At 35.2% G+C, this 19,073-nt stretch overlaps 2 protein-coding genes across 2 annotated transcripts; both read left to right on the top strand.

The window, feature by feature from the left end:
• The first annotated feature begins 591 nt into the window (after window positions 1-591).
• Window positions 592-4,997, top strand: LOC140767980 (cysteine-rich receptor-like protein kinase 44). The gene is made up of 5 exons (XM_073108048.1): window positions 592-946; window positions 1,074-1,284; window positions 2,942-3,179; window positions 3,286-3,436; window positions 4,450-4,997. The coding sequence occupies exons 1-5, from the start codon at window positions 746-748 to the stop codon at window positions 4,834-4,836; spliced, it is 1,188 nt and encodes a 395-aa protein (XP_072964149.1). The 5' UTR covers window positions 592-745; the 3' UTR covers window positions 4,837-4,997.
• A 3,299-nt stretch (window positions 4,998-8,296) lies between these two features.
• Window positions 8,297-13,631, top strand: LOC140768703 (mannose-6-phosphate isomerase 1-like). Its single transcript, XM_073109079.1, has 5 exons — window positions 8,297-8,736; window positions 8,817-8,984; window positions 10,887-11,099; window positions 11,825-12,091; window positions 13,069-13,631. Exons 1-5 carry the CDS (start codon window positions 8,440-8,442, stop codon window positions 13,384-13,386), a joined length of 1,263 nt encoding a protein of 420 aa, XP_072965180.1. The 5' UTR covers window positions 8,297-8,439; the 3' UTR covers window positions 13,387-13,631.
• Window positions 13,632-19,073: the final 5,442 nt, after the last annotated feature.

The raw sequence follows: 19,073 nt of genomic DNA, 5'->3' as shown, positions 1-19,073 counted from the left end.
TTAAACTAGTCAAATAAGTTGTGCCAAGTCACATGATTGATGGCAAAATCCAAACTTTATTAAATACGGTCAACGATAATATGATCTACTGGTGGATTCAAACACCAAAGTTTTCCTTGGAGGCTTGGGAAATTCATGCATACTTTATGTTTATGTTGTGTTTGCTTGTTTGACTTGCACCAACTACTGGTCAAGAGGAGGCCCAACTCTCACGTAATCCATTGGCAATTCTTCAAGAAGATTGTTGTTGATACGTTGGATTAATGATTCTAACTCTTATCTATGGAAAAGTTTGGGAGTATTCCGAGATATCAAGCACTTTAAAATATATATAGGTTAATTACAGGGGGTAGAATATAAATATTTTTTTTCTATTTTCTTACAATGCTATTAATTTACTTCTTTTTGGGTGATAAAAGTAAAAGAGAGGAGAATTACTGTTGGAAAGCTACGTTGATTTGTCCCCGCATAAGCGCGTTTTAGCAAAGTTTCCGGTTTGATTTTTAATTTTTCTTTTCTTTTTACTTTTTTTTTAGACTTTCTAGTCCCTCGCCTGGACTTTATTTTTATATATGAGTCCTCCAAAAAATTATAAAAATATATTTACATTCAAACGCCTCAGTTCCTTCTAGCCAGAGTCTCCAGCTTTCGCCTACTTCGGTCGATAATTCTTAGCACCATACCATCAGAATCCGACGGTCGGCGCCAGATCGGACGGCGGAGGTTCGCACACGAGGGGGATTTCATGCCGGTCGGTTCGTCGTGGGTGTGCGGGTGCTGGAGAAGGCGCGAGAAGGGAGGAGTCGGCGACGAGAAGCAGCAGAAGCCGAACTCGACGCCGGATACGTGGAATTTGTTTATAGAGCTCAATAGGCTCGAAGTCGCCACCGACTACTTCTCCGATGCGAACCTTCTCGGCGTCGGCGGCTTCGGCCCCGTCTATAAGGTAACCACCATTTCGCATCCCCCCCCCCTTTTCTTTTGGTTTCTTGTTCTCGATGCGAGTTGGGCCATCAATAAATATAAATGCTTCTTACAGTAAAACCCCTCATCTTTTCTAATATTTTTTGCAGGGGGTTTTGGAGAATGGGCAGAAGATAGCAGTGAAGAAGCTATCTCTAGAATCACGGCAAGGGGTGAGGGAGTTCACGAATGAAGTTAGATTACTGCTTAAGATTCAGCACCGTAACCTCGTCTCCCTCCTCGGATGCTGCGCTTCCTCCGGCCAGAAGATGCTCGTCTATCCTTACTTCCCCAACCGCAGCCTTGATCACTTCCTCTTTGGTTCTCTTCTTTATCTACATTTATATTTACGTCCATCGTTAAATTAATTTTACTCTTATAATATCATAAACATCAGAGTACCATTCCCTTATTTAAATTTAACTAATCATCATTGAAACCGAATTTTATTAATTAATTAATTAATATTTTACTCAATATCACAGCACAAGAATTTTTTTTTATATGAGACAAAAATTATTGATAAATATTTTGGTCATTCGTATCATCATATGTATTTGTTTGTTAACTTTAACAGTAATCTATTGGGAATATTTTATTAAAGTTTAACCATAATAGTTACTTTGAAAGAGAAAACATTTTAGTGGCAATTATAATATTTTAAAGAATGTATTGACAATTATCATAATAGTAACTTTGAAAGAGTCCAAACATTTTAATGACAATTATCATATTTTAAAAGTTTTCAGCGACATATTTAAAATTTTATTTATTTAATTCCCACAAATTCTTTTCTACGTGACTAAACTTTTGAACTTTTAATTGTACTATAATCTTATATGTCATCAGTTATTTTATATCATAACACTTCTCTTCGCTCCTGAATTGAAATATTATGATGGACTCAAGAAGTGGATTTGATTTATATATGTAAAGATCTTATATTTAAATTGATAGATGAGTCTAGTAGGATTGAAATGGTGATTTTTATATTTTATATTATAACAGAGAAAATATTGACCTCTTTAAACTAATGCCAGCATTTGTCAATTTTTTTGTGGCTGCCAAATTCAATTTGCTGCATTGTTGCTTACTTGTCATCTTTGGTTTACTTTGTCATTTAACTGACCAAATTTGATTTGCCAATCCATTTAATTATTTTATTGCCACGAATTCTTTTCTGCATGACTAAATTTCTTGAACTTTTAGGAACTAATGCCAGAATTAACTGCAACTGCTCACAGGAGATTGAGGAAAACTTTAACCTCATTGAACTAATGCCAGAATTTGTCAATTATCTTGCCGGCAAGTAGTACATTATTAGTTAGAATTAATAACTTGCAATGGTCACGTCAGATTGGTCAGCAACCGGCTGCCAAATTATTTTTGCTGCATTGTTGCTTATTTGTCATCTTTTGTGCACTGTCATTTAGCTGACCAAGTTTGGTTTGACCAAACCAATATAATCTATTTGGAAAAATATAAATTTTCAGTCAACATATGCTGTCCAATGTTGGTAGAATTTGAAAAAGAAGAACAGTAAATTCTCAGAAGCAATATATTTCAGGGAAAGTGTGCGTCAGCACATTCATTTTCTGTTACAGTTGATTTCCCCCTTAGAATTTAAGAGAAGCATAATTTTAGAAATACCCTCCTAAAATACATAGCCTGCTTATATATTTGTGCAATTTATTGACAGAAATATCCTAACAAAGAGGAAAAGAGTAATAACGTATGATCTAGAGCTATAGGTACTGCTACTGAAACCATTGCAATTCCTAGATAAAAAGATATAGGTGGCGAAGCAACATGAATAAGTTCTTTTCTGCTACAAAAATAGCCTGCTTAGATATTTCCTTTGTAAGAATACTATAAAGTTGAGTTTCACAGATTCATCAGTTGCAGTTTTCTTCTGCAATGCAGATACAGAAACATGGCATATTTCTTACTTTTGGTGCTTATTTCTTTGAATTTCCAGATAAGAAAGAGAGTGTATCACTAGACTGGTCAAAGCGTTTTGAGATAATTGTTGGAGTAGCTAAGGGCCTCCTTTATCTTCATGAAGAATCACCAGTGAAGATCATCCATAGAGACATTAAAGCAAGTAATATTTTGCTTGATGACCAAATGAACCCAAAGATCTCAGACTTTGGCATGGCAAGGCTTTTCCTAGAGGATGACACCCATGTCAATACATTCAGGATTTCTGGAACCTAGTAAGTCTTCTCTTATTAGTTCTATTACATCCTTTTACTTTTGTACCTGATGCTATTAAGAACTTTGATTTTGTATAAGTTATTCATGTGTGAGGATACTTTGCAGTGGTTACATGGCTCCCGAATACGCCTTGAATGGTTACTTGTCTGCAAAGACGGATGTTTTCAGCTTTGGGATGTTAATCTTGGAGATTGTTAGTGGGAGGAAAAATCTTGATCGGCACTTGGGTGAAGAAAAGATTGACCTTTTGCACTATGTAAGTCTTTCAAAACTCAAGTTGCACAAGATCTTTGCAAATGAACACATAACACTTTTTTCTTGTATACAAATATATTATTGATGATATAGTTAATCTAATTTTGCAACACAAATATCTACTGTTCCTTGTAAAGGTCAGAAGATTACACCCTTAATCTTGTCATACCTTTATTGAGATGTCCTATCTTATAAGACAACAGTCAGTATATATTAACAAGAGTTTCATTTGCAGAAATAGAATGGAGATTGTTCATGCTACATATCACAATTTGTTACTGTATGAATATCATTTTGGTTACCTCAAAAGAGAATAAAAATACACAATACAAAGTTGCAGTAGGGCATGCCATTTTACCTAAATTTTTGAATGTGCATGTCTATATGGCCTAGATTCCAGGTAATCGTTGATGCCAATATGCTAAGTGATTCTGGAAATCTTTCTGTATTATATTTTCTAGGTTTAAGAACATATGAAGATGTAAAAGTTCTATAATTTGTGAGAAAAAAATTCCATGATGATTAATATCATGAAACAAACTGCGCAGAGAATTTGTCACTTAGAAACACAGATCAAATATGTAAGGCTTTTGAATTCAAACTGACTTTATGTGATTATATAAAATTTGTCCTAGACTTCCACTAATGCTGCCAATTGGCTTGAAGAAATTTAGATTTCTTTAGACCCGTTGCAGAAATAACATACAAGTATATTCATCTATGTTCTGTTAAAAAACTAGTATAAAATTAACTAAGTCTATTGGATAAGCCATTAGGAGGTACCTGTTTGACTGTTGTACTTGGCGCATACAAATATTTGTGCTTCGCTTCCAGATCCAGAATTATGTTATAATCTGGTGATCGTATCTTCTCTTTGCACAATTTTTTAGAAGGAAACATTTCAAGTCAATGCCTATCCTTTTCTATTTTCTGTGCGCTTTAACATCCATGCATATAACTGTAATTTTGACAATATTTCTTTTCACATGTTTGTTCTTTGCTTCCAATTTGCAGACATGGAAACTGTCAGAAGAAGGAAGAGCTTTGGAGATTATGGATCAAACTCTCTCAACTTGGAACAGTGATGAAGCTTTAATGTGCATTCAGTTAGGCTTGTTATGCTGCCAAGCCATTGTCTCTGACAGGCCTGATATGTATTCAATCCATCTGATGCTGTCCAGTGATTCATTTACGTTGCCGAAGCCTGGAAAACCTGCAGTTCATGGCCGAGTAGGGCGGTGGACCTCTACTCCCTCTAGAACCCTCACTAACACAAACACAAACACAAACACAAACAGTAGTTACCCTACCGACACTACAAAAGCTTCTACTCTGTACAGTATAGCTGAAGAATATTCTAGGAATTCTATCTCTGTTTCTTTTACTACAGAAGGTAGGTAAGAACTATTCATCGTACTACTATGAAGTTCTATGTGTGATAGATTTCTCCTCTAGGAATTTCTTTTCCTTTCTTTTTTTGTAAGAAGTATCTTTTGAGTGTTAGATTTGCTTCATGTACTGCTTATAGTTTTAAAATTTATACAGAGATCATTTGCCTTGCATGCATACATAGATAATGGTATCAGTAGAGATTTGGATCCTCTAATACCATTTGGATGTATAGCTTTAATTTGATTTCTTGCTGAAACTGAGGGAGAAAGTCTTTGGAGGCTTAAGTGGAAGCACTTATTCTCTCAAGTATTATTGCTATCAGATATGTAAGCAAAGAAAACTAAACTTTGAATCACTCATTGTTTGCTTGCTATGGAGTCCTCAACTTTGCTGCTTCTTGTTAAAAGTGTGATCTTTTGAGTATGAATCAAAACCAAGAAAGTACCTTAGACCAGAGGATCCAAAGAAATATGCATATCATATGAAATAAACTAAAAATGAAGAGAGTTTGAGGTGTTTCATTCTGCTGTTTTCTTACTCAAATGACAATAATACTTGCTAACAAACAAACTAGAAATAAATTAGAGCTTTGGATCCATCAAATCTTTGCTTGTTTAGGTTGCCAACTTTTGTCTATCATCTTTTCTGTTTGCTTACTTTGCCTTTATCTTTTTGTTCCCATTCTTATTCTAAAGGTTATCATTAACATATAAATTGATCTTTATATTGAATTATAAGTTACTTTTTTCAGTTCCCAGATCTGCATGACTACATCATTGTAAGCTATAAGCTATGATTTGTTTGAGTAAATCCAACCAAAAAAAAAAAAACTGAATTAGAGATATTAAAATATAAAGAAAATAGACATATTAAAAAAACCTGAAAAAGACTAGATACTAGTAGAATTTGCTCTTTAATCAATTTGGTCAAATTGCAAGAACTAGAAACGAGTATGACCCACTATGACCAAATAAATCCTATCTTCATCTAGAATAACATTCAATAAATTAGAGAAAGAAAAAACCATAAAGAGTTACAGAGTTGGCCAATGAAAAAATAAACTGTGGATTGAGTGAGGCATTAAAGAAAAGAACAAAAAAGCTGTGGGCGAATTGGAAAGTGGAAACCAGTAGGACTTTTCCTTGATCCTCTCTTTTCAAAGCTATCTATATATATATTATATAACTAAGGTGTGGATGGCAACCATCTCTGAACCAATCTCTCATTTAATGTGACCCGAGAGGCAGCTGACTAATGTGACACTGAGGCTGGTAAAACTCATGATGTATATTATTATATATTATCTAACAGCTTAAATTTTTTCATATAATATGATCTAGTTTTTCTACATAATAATAGCGACTATGAGAATTTTCTAGCAGAGTTCAAGTCAAACTTCTAGTAGCTTGTACTCCAACTCCACTTTAAATTCAAGTCTAGCAAAGCAGAACACTTAAGATGTTGTGGTTGTAATGGATGAGAAATTCTTCACTCCTTTTTACTGCTCATAAATTCACTCATTTTGTATTGAAAGTTGTTCCATTTCTCATGCATGTTGATAAGGATGCCATTAAAATGAAGGCAATAGGATGGTGGAATCTTATTAGGATCTTCACTTCAATGCTGTGGCTTTCTAACCACCTACCTTCTTGACTGTAACCCAATTGACTCTGTTCTTAGTTGTCCACAAAGAATCTGGAACAAAATGAGACCAATTGGTTCCTAATGGCATATGCTAAGAATAAGATCCACTACCAATGGACCCAATGACTCAAAGATTGACAACAAGACTTCTTTGAAACCTTTCATATTTGATATAATTTTTAAACAGTATGCTTACATTAGACTATAACAAGTACATAAAAGATTGAAATCATCATTCTCTGAGTTATAATTAATTAAAGTATAAACTTTTACCCATTTAATCTAAAACATCAATATTAAGCATAATATTTTTTCTGAATTTTCTCTTTAAATCATACACTTGCTTTTCTCTCTCATCCAATTATTTTTCAATTAATCAGGATAATGATTAATGTATGAGTGGTGACCACCAACCATCTATTGTACTTCTTTTGTTTTCTTTTCCACATCTTATAATGTTGGCTCTTCTACCACATAGCAACAAGATTTAAGGCCCTATGTTGGTAGATTTAAAGGTAAGGATAAAAATTAGTAGTATTAATTAATTATATCTATACCCCTTTATATTTTATAGATTAAAGACTTTGAATGACTATCTTTTATCTTTAATCTTCTTTATATAGATTTTTTTGATTATATAACACACTTTTTTAAATAAAAAAAATTAGATAACTAAATCAGCAATCCTAAAAAATAGACAACAATGAGTTAAAACTATATGTATATAGTATTTTAATAAAAAATTAATAAAATATAAAGCTTAATATTCACCCGGGGTAACATATTTATAACGTCTGTCTAGAACCGGCTCATAAGCTATTGAGGTGGGCGTCTAGGGCTCATTTAAAAAGAGGCTCTTATTTTTCAAATATATATATGAATACTTTCATAAAAAAGAAAATTAATTAGAGGGCTTGGTATATTTTCAGAGTAAGATTAAATTATTAGACTACAGGGATGACCTAAGAAATTTAAAAAAAGCTAAGGGGGCAAAGTGCAAAAGAAAAAAGAAAATAAAAATAATTGAGCGTACTTAAACACGGAACACGAGTGGTTGCCTAGAACACGTTCTTCCTCACGTTCAATAGCTTATAGTCTAATAAATGAGTAAACCACGTGGATTGGTTCCATTTTAGTTAATTAAACCACCCTTAACTAATAGGTTAAGGAAGTTTTAGCCCTTTTTCTAATTAACAATTCTTCCAACGGAAAACGTCAACTGCCTTAACGAATCAGATCCCGCTCAAAGTCCCCAGAAATATACATATAATATATAAAGGCATGAAGCTGTGCGGTAAGTCCACCGCGAGGGATTCTAACCAGTAGTAAGGCAAAACCCCGGACTCTAAAAAAAAACGCGTGACACGTGTTGCAGCCCCAACTGCCAATCACGGTCGTCCATTGCGTGCTGTTTGGTTTTGATCTGACGGTTGCACTCGAGATTAGATCGCCGTGCAACCGCGTCGGACCAAAGCGGAGGGCTTTTTGGTAATTTCGACCTTATTAACTGCGGCCTTGTCGTTAGTCGGCTTGGCTCACCAATGAGTAGCCAAGCCAAACTCCCACGAAGATAATTAATGTTTTTTACTCGAAAGTTAAAACTGACAGGGATTCAATTAAAAATAGTGACAAGATAGGGTTTAAGTTTTAAATCGTAATAAGCATGGAAAGCATTTTTGGGGACCTTTTTGAGAATTCGTGCAATTTAAACGGAGCCTAAGCCGATTTGAGCGGAGTGAAGCCGAGCCGTTTGGGCGGTGTCCGGACACCGGATCGCAAGTCACCCTCTTTTCTCACTCAACCTTGGTCGCTCTCGCCGCCTCCCCAAATGTTAATCCCGTTTCCCTCTCTCCCCTCACCGCTTTAAAAATCCACCCCCCCAACCTCTCCAATGGCTAACCAAAACCCTCCTCTCCTCCTCTTGTTTCCTTCCCGCCTAGGGTTCTAAGACTGTTGGGATTTGGATCGATGGAGTCGCCCAAACCATTCCTACGGCTCCGTTGCTCCGTTCAGAACTACGATTGGGGCCGCCTCGGTGAGGAATCCAAGGTCGCGCGACTGTTCTCGCACAACTCGTCGGCGGAGGTTGATCCCGCCAAGCCCTACGCTGAGTTCTGGATGGGGACCCACGATTCCGGTCCTTCTTTCCTCGCCGGCGACGGGGCCGCTGCCGTGACGCTGAAGTCGTGGGTTCTCGAGAACCCTAGCGCTCTTGGTGAGAAGGTCGCTGCGAGGTGGGGCGGGGACCTCCCATTCTTGTTCAAGGTCACGCCTTTTTGCTCAATTTGGTGTTCTGTTAGATTAGTTTTTTTGTTGGTTCTTGAGGTGAATTGTTGTGGTGATAGGTTTTGTCAGTGGCAAAGGCGTTGTCGATACAGGCGCACCCGGATAAGGATTTGGCGGAGGCGCTGCATAAGATGCGACCGAGCATTTACAAGGATGCAAATCATAAGCCGGAGATGGCGATTGCCGTCACTGAGTTCAAGGCCTTGTGTGGGTTTGTCAGCAGTGAGGTACTGGATTATGGTGATCTTACAATTTGGAGCCCTGGATCGGTATTTTACTTCTGGTTGTTAGACTTTAAAATAATTAAAGTGACCTTTTGGTTTGTCTCTTCAACTTTTAAGTGGTTTGGTAGGGCATCCAGAAGTGGAAGTTACAAATAAAGCCCTTTTCATGGTTGACAGTTGCAATTGTTTTTGCTTATTCTTTTATGATGTGAAAATCATATTGGGACATAAGTAAACAAGGAGACTAACCCAGTAACCTACGAAAACTATGTAGATGCAATGGTTGAGGTGATCTTTGAATTTTTTTCCTATTTGTTCTGTTTGTGAACACTGATTCTACGCAATTTAATATTTCTGAGGCTTTTAGAATAGGGATAGACTAATATAAGAGGGAAGATTCATGGTCTTTTGATGATGATGTTGGGGATCTCATTGTGATGCTAATTTTCTAATTAATGTGATTTTATTGAATGTTAAATTAGTTGCCGGGCATTTGGTTTGTAAGCGAGAAGGTTCATATCAAATGCTACTATATATATATATATTATAATCATGAGAGGTATAATTTTCTGCTACATTGTAATGCTAATCCATGATGTATATATATTGTATGATATGTATATCATAATTAGCAGTATACCTCTTGTGACTAAAAAATTTCTAATCTTTTATTTTACTGGTCTATACCATTGATATTTTATCTGTTATGGGTTCATTTCTCTTGTTTACAGACCTTTTAAATCTTCTAATAGTCACTAAGTTTTTTGATATAAATCATTGCAGGCAGCTCTATGTTGGTCTGTGTGATGTATAACAGTAATCTTTCTTAGTATGAAGGCTAACTATCTTTGGTTAATCATTGAAGCTTCGTTTTTGGCATGGAATCTGTTTGAGAAAGAAGCTACACCAATTTTGATCCTCCGCTTTAACTTCTCCTTTCAGAATGGTCCTTGTCCAATTTTGTTATACCCTTTTTTTTTTAACCTTCATCGATTTATTTTTTCCATTGACACCTGGTTTATCAAGGATAATTAGGGAATGTTTGTCTTTTGGTGTTTCATAAGTTTCTTGCTCCTCATGACTTGAGTTTCTTTTATCTTGACACTTCATCTAATGTTTTCTCTAGACAAATCTTTTATACTTGTCTTTGTTCCACAATTTTTTTTCTAGACCAATCTCCGTCTGTGTTATCCCAAATGCCATCACATCTGCTGATGAAGTTCGTGAGCCTGGACATGGACCAAATCGGAGCTGATTTTTGTTCAATTTGGTCCAAGGTGGATCATTTTCTAATCTATAGAATCTTGTTGTAATGTGATAGTCAAAATGATCAAATGAGCATCTTCTTTGGTAGTACTTGATACTCAAAATGATTGAATAATTACTTTCTCTGGAAGGAGGATGAGAGAATGAGTAGGGACACAAATTGGAGGAGGTAGGTGAAGTTTAATTTTTGTGAGCACATGTACATACAACATTTAAAAAGTTTTAAAAATCCAAATTTTATTTTTGTTGTAAATTTTGTCAGTTGTCTGATTGAATTTTTTTTATTTGATATTTGTATCTTCTATAGTTCTACTCAAGTAATTAGACTTCTTACTCTTCAATGCCAGCCATTTTCTCCTGCGTTGCTAATGAATTTCATTTACTTTTTATTCTTGCAAATCTGTGTCTCTCTCTCATTCAACCCCTTAAAAGAAGAATGAAAGATATAGACAAACATATTCTTTATCCAAAGGTTGTCTTACAGTTCTTTCTTGCAGAGCCTATCAACAATTACTTTTCACTGTCTTTTCTTTTTCTTCCTTTTCATGATATGCTGGATAAATCATGTATCATTTCTAGAATAGACAAAATTGACAGGCGGTTATACACTTATACTCATGGTTTTGTATCACTGAGTAGGAGGTCAAGGATGTGCTTACGACTGTTCCAGAGATTCAAGAGCTGGTTGGATATAAAGAAGCAAGCGATATTATAAAGAACAAAGAGCACGAAGAGAACATAGAAATAAAAGCTTCTCTTCAATCAATCTTCACGAAGATTATGTCAGCGAGTAAAGAAGCAGTTTCTGAAGCGGTACTGAAACTGAAAGGTCGTTTGAACTTGGAAAGTAAGGTAGGAGAATTTTGAGATGCATTAAATTTGAAGATTATATTCTGTGTGAAGATCATAGACATTATCTTCTTTCAAAATTTATTAGACTGCCATCATAGTCATCTATATGTATGCCATCTATATTACAATTCTTTCTTCTGTTGGTTTCTTATAGGATTGAAGATCAGAAATGTTTATTTGTTAAATGTGTGTCTTCTACAATATACTATACTAAATTGAAATGGATCTGAATTCTTCCTTTAAATATATCCAGAGATTTAAAACATAAAATCAATCAGAGTCCTGTTCCTAGCATTTTTATTTCTCCATATATATCTGTTACGTCAATCTTCAGTCTCAGGCTTTCAGCATACATGACCCTGCTAGTTTCTGTTTGGTTTTAGTTGTTTTTTGAATTTAAAGTAGTTTAATTTTGGATAAGTATTATTTGACATGGTAAATATTTATACATCTTTTTGTTAGTTGAACATTTCTTATTCTAGATGGAAGTCTCAACAATGTCATATTACTGCCCGAATCCAAAAGAGTTGGAATGAAGGCTTGCCGATTGGTTTGTTGCTAGTTGCTACCTTATCGTAACTGCCTTTCTTGTTTTGAAGTATCTGAAATTGAATTGCGCCAAAAAGTATTTTATTTTGAACACATCAAGTTAAAGGTTTACATTAGGCTTACATTTTTGTAACTTGTGTCCAATATTAAAATCAATGCTCTCTCACGTGAACCAGGTTAGGACGTTGACGGAGAAGGAGCAACTAGTATTATTACTGGAGAAGCAGTATCCAGCTGATATTGGAGTGATATCAGCATATTTTTTTAATTACGTGAAGCTTAGCCCTGGCGAAGCACTTTATATTGGTGCCAATGAGCCACATGCTTACTTATCTGGAGAATGCATTGAATGTATGGCCACTTCTGACAATGTTGTGCGAGCTGGTCTGACACCTAAATACAGGGATGTGCAAACTCTTTGTTCTATGCTGACATATAAACAGGTTCCTTTACTGATTCTCGTTCTGAATTTTTTTTCCTTTCTTTATCATGTAGACATTGTTTCCTTTAATATACGTTGTTCTTTTCCATAGCAGAAAGTATATATTCTTTGTTTCTATTACCTGGTTGTTGTTTTAGACCTAGTATTTAGATAATTGATAAGACATTGTGATGCTGAGTGGGCAATAAAATCTGTGCCTAGAAGTCTGATACCCCAAAGTCTTTAGAAGCAGAGTATATGTAGGTGAAGAACAAGAAATATTGGATTCTTTAAGAAGAAAAACGAATTTATAACAAGAGAGGATATAACAAATCGAGATGAAATATTTGTTTGGCGTTAAGCTACTACTTATTTTAAGACATAGATTGAGCTCAAACATAAGTCTAATTCTTTAAGAAGAAAAACGCATTTATAACAAGAGAGGATATAACAAATCGAGATGAAATATTTGTTTAGCGTTAAGCTACTACTTATTTTAAGACATAGATTGAGCTCAAACATAAGTCTATTTGGCCTTGCCCATTACATCTAAGATGTCAGTGAGTTGTAACCAGTGGAAACCACCACTTCACTTATGGGTTAAGGCTGCTTATGTCTTCTCTTTCCATTAGTGCATTGGCAGAAGCCTTGTGCTGCCGGGGTGACTTTTCTTTATCCTCTTTATTTTAGCAGATGATAAGCACACGAGAAAACTTCATGCTGTCAATTAGGTCACGTTGCATTTCATGTTGTTACTAAACCTTTTGTTTTCTATCATTTGTTTTGGCAACTGATGTGAGTTGTGGAGTTTCTATTTTAGCAGTTGTGTTTGCACGCACGATTCCCTTCTAAAAGCTATGTGCAACCTTTGCATTCTCTAATGCTATTAATGAATGTCCACTAGAAAGTTCCGTTGAATATCTTTATTCACTTGTTTTCCTAGTCGTAGAACTCTGCCTCATTGTAAATGACTATTAACCCTTCCCATTGTTTTGTCAGGGTTTTCCTGAAATTTTAGGAGGAACTCCCTTGGATCGAAACATATTACGGTATACACCTCCGTTTGATGAGTTTGAAGTTGACCGCTTCTTGCTTGCCCCAGAAGAGTCTGTGGTTTTCTCCATCCCAGGTCCATCTATTTTTGTTGTTCTTACTGGGGAGGGGAGAATACAGAGAGATGCAGCAGCTGGCGAAGAAATGGTTATGGAGGGTGATGTATTCTTCTTGCCTGCCCATAGTGAAATCAGGCTTAGTGCTGCTGTCGCTGGTCCACTGCAGCTGTACAGAGCTGGGGTGAACAGCAGATTCTTTAATTAGTGGCGTGCAAAGCAATTATGTTATTCAGCATCTAGATCTAGAGCTACAATGACAGGGGAGATGCCCATAAACTACATCGTATTATTTACTGTTAATCAAAAAATCTTCTATAGTGTATATTTTAAATGAGAATAAACTGTTTGTCGTCAGCGTAGATTATTCTTGTATGTTCAAGAATTCACTTCACAAAATTGTTGTTGTAAAACAGTTGGTTCTGAAAATCTATAATTTGCATCTTCTTGTTCTGTTGGTTTGCTGCTTGTGGATTTTGTTCTGTTTGGTAGAAGTTCTTAGCTTGTTTCTTAGCAGCTCTATGTATAGATTGTATTGTTACCCATGTTTTTATTTATTTATTTATTTACTTTTAACTTAAGCCAGTATGGTTAGAAGATACAGTTCCCTTATCAGATTGGAACCTATGTGCCTCTCTCGCTAAGCCATCTGCCATGATAGGTTTTAATCAATAAAAACATAGGAAACAAAACCTAGATTAATAGACTTCAACCATGTCCCTACACAAATGCTCAACACTTGTACTAATGCTAAATTAGAAAGGTCTTTCTTTATACTTGCTGTGAGATTATTCTTTTGGGTTTCTGAAGTTACCAGGACCAGCAGATCTGTTAAAGATTCTATTACCAGATTAGCCAAATGCCAAATTGGGCCTTAACTGGACTGCAGATCTTCAAAAAATTTCGCACGACTAAATGATTTGTCAATGGAGATCTCAATCTCAGGATGGTGATTGATTTGCCCAATGACAATAGGTAATTAGATTTGTCCAATGTGATCTCAATCACTTTCATGACAACGATGGATTTGTTCAATTATTGGTAATTATACTCTCTCACATCCCCTATATATATATATATATATATCTTTTTTGAGTTTGTGATTTTAAGTGAACAAAGATAAGCTCATCTACCACAATAAAAAATGTGCCTCTAATAATATATATATATATATATATATATATTTATATATATATATATCTCTCTCTCTCTCTCTCTCATCTCATTTCTTTAAAAAAGAAAAAAAAAAAAGTAGATGCTTGTTATCCAGACAGGTGAGATGTCAAGTTTCAAAGTACTAAAGCTTGTCACTTTCCTAATACGATGGTATCTCAGTACCCATTCGTGAATTCAACTTATGAAGCCTCAAAAGATTTATTACTTGGCTCGTCAAACAAGTAATCTAAATACCATTTCATCATTCAAAATTCAAATTTAAGTCTCAATAGGATCCACTTGAGGTACTTTTCTTGAAGTATATATTTTTTGTACTAGATAATTACATGGCCTCACTTTGGATTGCCACTGAGATAGCCATTAAGTAAGCAATGACAAGGAACTCCATGTCCCCAAGCAACAATCTACATCTCCTCCGATTGATTCCAACTATGTAAGAAGACCCAGAAATCTTTCAACAATAGTTGGTGGCCAAAAATCCACATCCCTCCAAAAAGCTCCATAAATTAAAGTTCGTATACCTTACCTTTTCCTATGCTTTGGATAGCATCATCTAATCACATCAAAGGCGAAGTGAGGAACTGTGTCAAATGTATAGTCTTGTCAATAAGGACTTCTTTGGCCCTAGTTGGAAAACTGCATGCAGTTTCCTCGAGTATTTGGCTTTGCCCTTCGCCAATTAGTGCGACAAGACTCTCCTCCTGTTCACTGTGAATTACCTGGATACTATTTGCCTTTTGTCTAAAGAAAGCATATAGCAAAATTGTGAACCTTAAAGCTTCTTAAGAATTCTAAGAAACTTCCTTATGTCAAAGGTGGTGGTCACCTAATAATCTACCTAAAGTTGTGTGCATGAAATTTCTTAAGGGTGTTTGTTAAAAGTAGTCTTATCTTCTCCTAACATTACATTATTGGGTACACTAGAGCTCTTTTTTGGTAAAAGCAAAAGATCATGGTCAATTGGAGGACAGTACAACAACTCTTAGATGGAAATGCTCCTAGATCACTAGATGATGAAGAAGAAGAAGGATAATAACTTCTTATTTACAGATAGATTGGTCTTTATTTTGTAAGGGGCAATAAGGAAAGATCAGAGAGAAAAGAATACTTGAATGTATGTGAAAACTATCTCTTCTTCTATAGATGCTGGAAATTGCTTAACCATGTAAATCTGTGCATATGTTTCTCTTTAGTCCTTAATGAATATTTTAAGCCAGTTATATATATATATATATATATATATATCTTTCTTTCCTTATGCTAATGTCACTCTCGCACATCTGCCATTCTTATGGTATCAAGTATTCTTCTAAGGTGGAAACGTGTGACATATCATGCTATTCCTACAACCACATAGCTACTTTGATTTTTTTTTTCCCCAAAATCATATTAAAAGAATTGCTAAGATTCGACTCAATTTAATGGGTATATGAAATGACATTACCTGCAGGTAATCAGGAGTACTACGGGTAATTATTCCACATAAGTAGGACATTATATTCATTATTAAGACATGCATGCAAGTTAATAATTTCAAGAGAGACATAATGTATCCTAAAACTTGGAATTAGAAAAAAAAATAAACAAGTTGAATTAGAATGAGTCAATCAGAAGTGGGTTCTGCAAAGCTAAACTTTTTAAGTTTTATATCTAAACAAATAATTCTTGGCATAGAACAACAACAACAATGGATTTGAAATATTGCAAGTTGAGATATTTTTAAGCTATAAATCTAGTGGATGTCAAACGAATGGTACAGAGAGTGTGACGTGATAACATAAATGTCACATATAAAAGATAGAATGAGAGTAACGTTGCAGAAGGCGTGCTAATTATAGGGAAATATTTAAAAGCATCTCTTTAAGCATTCATACCAATTTATTATCACAGTAATGACTTACTGCTTATGTGGTGTCCAATAGCAACGTTCCAATCTTTGAATCATAATTTAATCACAATCTAGTCATGATTAGCACAGTCAATTCTAACAACTCATAGTTTGTATTTGCTAGCTGCATAATTCTACGGAGAAAATTATATAAAAATATAAGCTCATGGGAAGCAGCCTTTCCTTTTCCTTGTCCTTGATTGCAAACATTAGTTTGCATGCAGAAGAGTGAGTGCAGCTGAAGAGAATTACTTGGTAGCTCAGTACTCATATACATGTGGGATTATTATGTGGGGTCTGGAGTTAGACAAATTTGCTGAGAAATTTTCATCAGGTGCACAGTGTAGGTCCATTCAATCTCATCTATGAATAATTATAATAGTCATCACATCCCCTTTCATGTCACATCACATTGTCACATAAGCCACTTCAGATTTGAGATGCTCACAACTATCCTAGCTTTATAGGATTTGACTGTAGAATGTGAACCAAGAACTGCCATGGATTTGATAGCACAAAGCTAAGAGAGCAGATGACTTGCCCCTCTCTCTCTCTCTCTCTTCTTCCCCTTCCCAGATTTATAATAGGCCAATCAGTATAGTTCAGTTGTCGGATTTCTATCAATTTGTAATAATAACTATGAGTTTAAAAGTTTTCTCTACAAAACTTGGGGCTCATTTCAAGAGTGTTGCTTCTAAGCTTTTACTATCTCAATAATATATGAAACTGAAACAACTGAATGGTTTAGAATGGAAGGTTTTCAAACCTTAGTCGTTAGGAGAGTAGATTAGGAGGTCATGGAGATTGGAGAAGACAAGCTAAATTTAGGTAAGAAGTCATCAAACCAATTGAGATCATTGACTCGGACACAAAGAACATACAAAAGACAATCCCCGAGTCATTGTTACATGGAAAATAACCCTTTTGCTGCTACACTACACTGTCATCAAAGGTGTCCTCATTCCTTAATTTTCTTCTCTTGGATTATATCTTTTGTCATTAATTGGGTCCACTAGTGGCTCCATTGGGATTTTGATGGTTCTTGATCTGATTAAATTAATTCCCTCATAAGACAAAAGGATGTTAATAAATTACCAAATTGCATTTGTTTTCCAAGTTTAATTGTGGACCTTATTACATGTCTAATTTGTTAAAATAATCCGATTTATATGATCATCAAACTCGAGTCTTCAAACTTTCTTATTTATATCCTTCTAAATTTCATCTTTAATCTATAATTTTTATGCGGATATCCTTAAGGTTACTTTATAAATTTGGCCCTTTTATGTATGTAAAACTTAAGATTTTAAACTCATATAGTACTAATCCAGAGGGTGAATACAGATAGAAGCAGAATGCGAATAAGCTGTGATAATGAGAACTTCCAACGTTGAAGCACACGACTGCAATGCAAAACGATCTACATACAAAAACGACATAAAAGACATTAGAATGGAGTTGGCGGCGAGACTGCCCAAAGATTTCAGTCACGTTGCTATATCACAGGTATTTAATCAAACACGTTGTCGTCAAGTTCTTTCTGTATCCTCCTCCAATTAACTTAATCCAATCCAAGAGATGAGAGGCTGTGACCAGTCAATGCTTCACAATTCCAAGCACTTAATTGCTTCTTTTTTTTTTCTTCTAATGACGACATTGGACTACACTGTCATAGGATAAAGTTATTGCTTCAAGCACGCAATTCCTACCTCCCATTAATCGCAGATTGATTCCCACGCCCACCATCTGTTTGATCTCAGGACTATGATAAGGTTCCCAATCTTTATCATGTTTGAAAGTATAAATGACGACGTTTTCTCCTGTCAGATTTCAGTCTGGATAAGAAATTCAACATCTTCTATGGAGAAATGTCAACAATTTCTACAAGCTCTCTCAAATTTTGGGCTGTAAGCATAAGCATGGCATTGGATGATGAGATATGTATTCTATTATGGTTTCTACTGGTCATTTCATATGCTACCTATGGATCCTTTATCTTATTTATTTTTATAAATAAATAATTATTGTCTGAATTTTCTGTTTAAAAAAATAATAATGTAATATTTCTGAACAAAGAGTCCAAGATTTATGGGTGGTTATAAAGCTATTAACCCAAAGAAAAGAGGGGTAGTTTAAAACGGAGAACTATACAAGTGGCTTGTCCGAAGCCCACGTGGACCACACGTTGACACATTCCTTGTACGACAAGTGTCTCATGTCTAGTTGTAGGTTGGGGAGGACCCCACGGGGGAGTGAAAGGTAAAAGGTGGGAAGACTATAGACAGCTGTCCGCAATCCCAATGGTGATATGGATGCAGGGGGATGTGATGCATCAAAGTGTGATAAGATGGTTCCATCACATGAGCTACTCATGCATTGCCACCTACATCCATCATGCCTTTTTTCTTTTAATCTCTATTTCGCCAAGGCTTTTATTATGTCATGCTAGTGATGAAGCTATTGCTATCCAATTTGTGTGGGTCTCACTTGCAACCATCCTAATTGATTGATCAAAAATAGCATTTGGGTCTCTTGAAGCTACAACCATTTTAGTATTTGATAGCCTCCTTTTTTTTTAAATTAAAAAAAAAATATATTCTTTCACTTCAGTAGGAGTTTTAGAGGTAGCATGTCAAGGCTCCATTATTGGTCAAGCTTAGGGAGTAAATATCTCCTCTAAAGTTAATGATGATAGCCCTTAAGTTGGTAGTTGGATAGTAGAGCAATGATTTGATTTAAAAAAAATTTAACGATATTTTTGATAGTAAATCTACGGACTATATTTGATTTTGAGAAGGTTTATATTTATTTATAATTTTTTTAGTATTGAA

This window comes from Typha angustifolia, chromosome 10, assembly GCF_048772165.1.
Source record: "Typha angustifolia cultivar Huaian chromosome 10, ASM4877216v1, whole genome shotgun sequence".
Lineage (NCBI taxonomy): Eukaryota > Viridiplantae > Streptophyta > Magnoliopsida > Poales > Typhaceae > Typha > Typha angustifolia.
This window is presented reverse-complemented; position numbering and strand designations above follow the sequence as displayed.

What these genes read in the sequence shown, in the direction of transcription:
- LOC140767980 (XM_073108048.1), top strand. Translation starts at nt 746, where the DNA reads ATGCCGGTCGGTTCGTCGTGGGTGTGCGGGTGCTGGAGAAGGCGCGAG. An exon ending in CCTTGATCACTTCCTCTTTG is followed by an intron (nt 1,285 to 2,941) that starts GTTCTCTTCTTT and finishes TTGAATTTCCAG; the next exon opens with ATAAGAAAGAGAGTGTATCA. An exon ending in AGATTGACCTTTTGCACTAT is followed by an intron (nt 3,437 to 4,449) that starts GTAAGTCTTTCA and finishes TCCAATTTGCAG; the next exon opens with ACATGGAAACTGTCAGAAGA.
- LOC140768703 (XM_073109079.1), top strand. Translation starts at nt 8,440, where the DNA reads ATGGAGTCGCCCAAACCATTCCTACGGCTCCGTTGCTCCGTTCAGAAC. An exon ending in ACCTCCCATTCTTGTTCAAG is followed by an intron (nt 8,737 to 8,816) that starts GTCACGCCTTTT and finishes TTGTGGTGATAG; the next exon opens with GTTTTGTCAGTGGCAAAGGC. An exon ending in GTGGGTTTGTCAGCAGTGAG is followed by an intron (nt 8,985 to 10,886) that starts GTACTGGATTAT and finishes ATCACTGAGTAG; the next exon opens with GAGGTCAAGGATGTGCTTAC.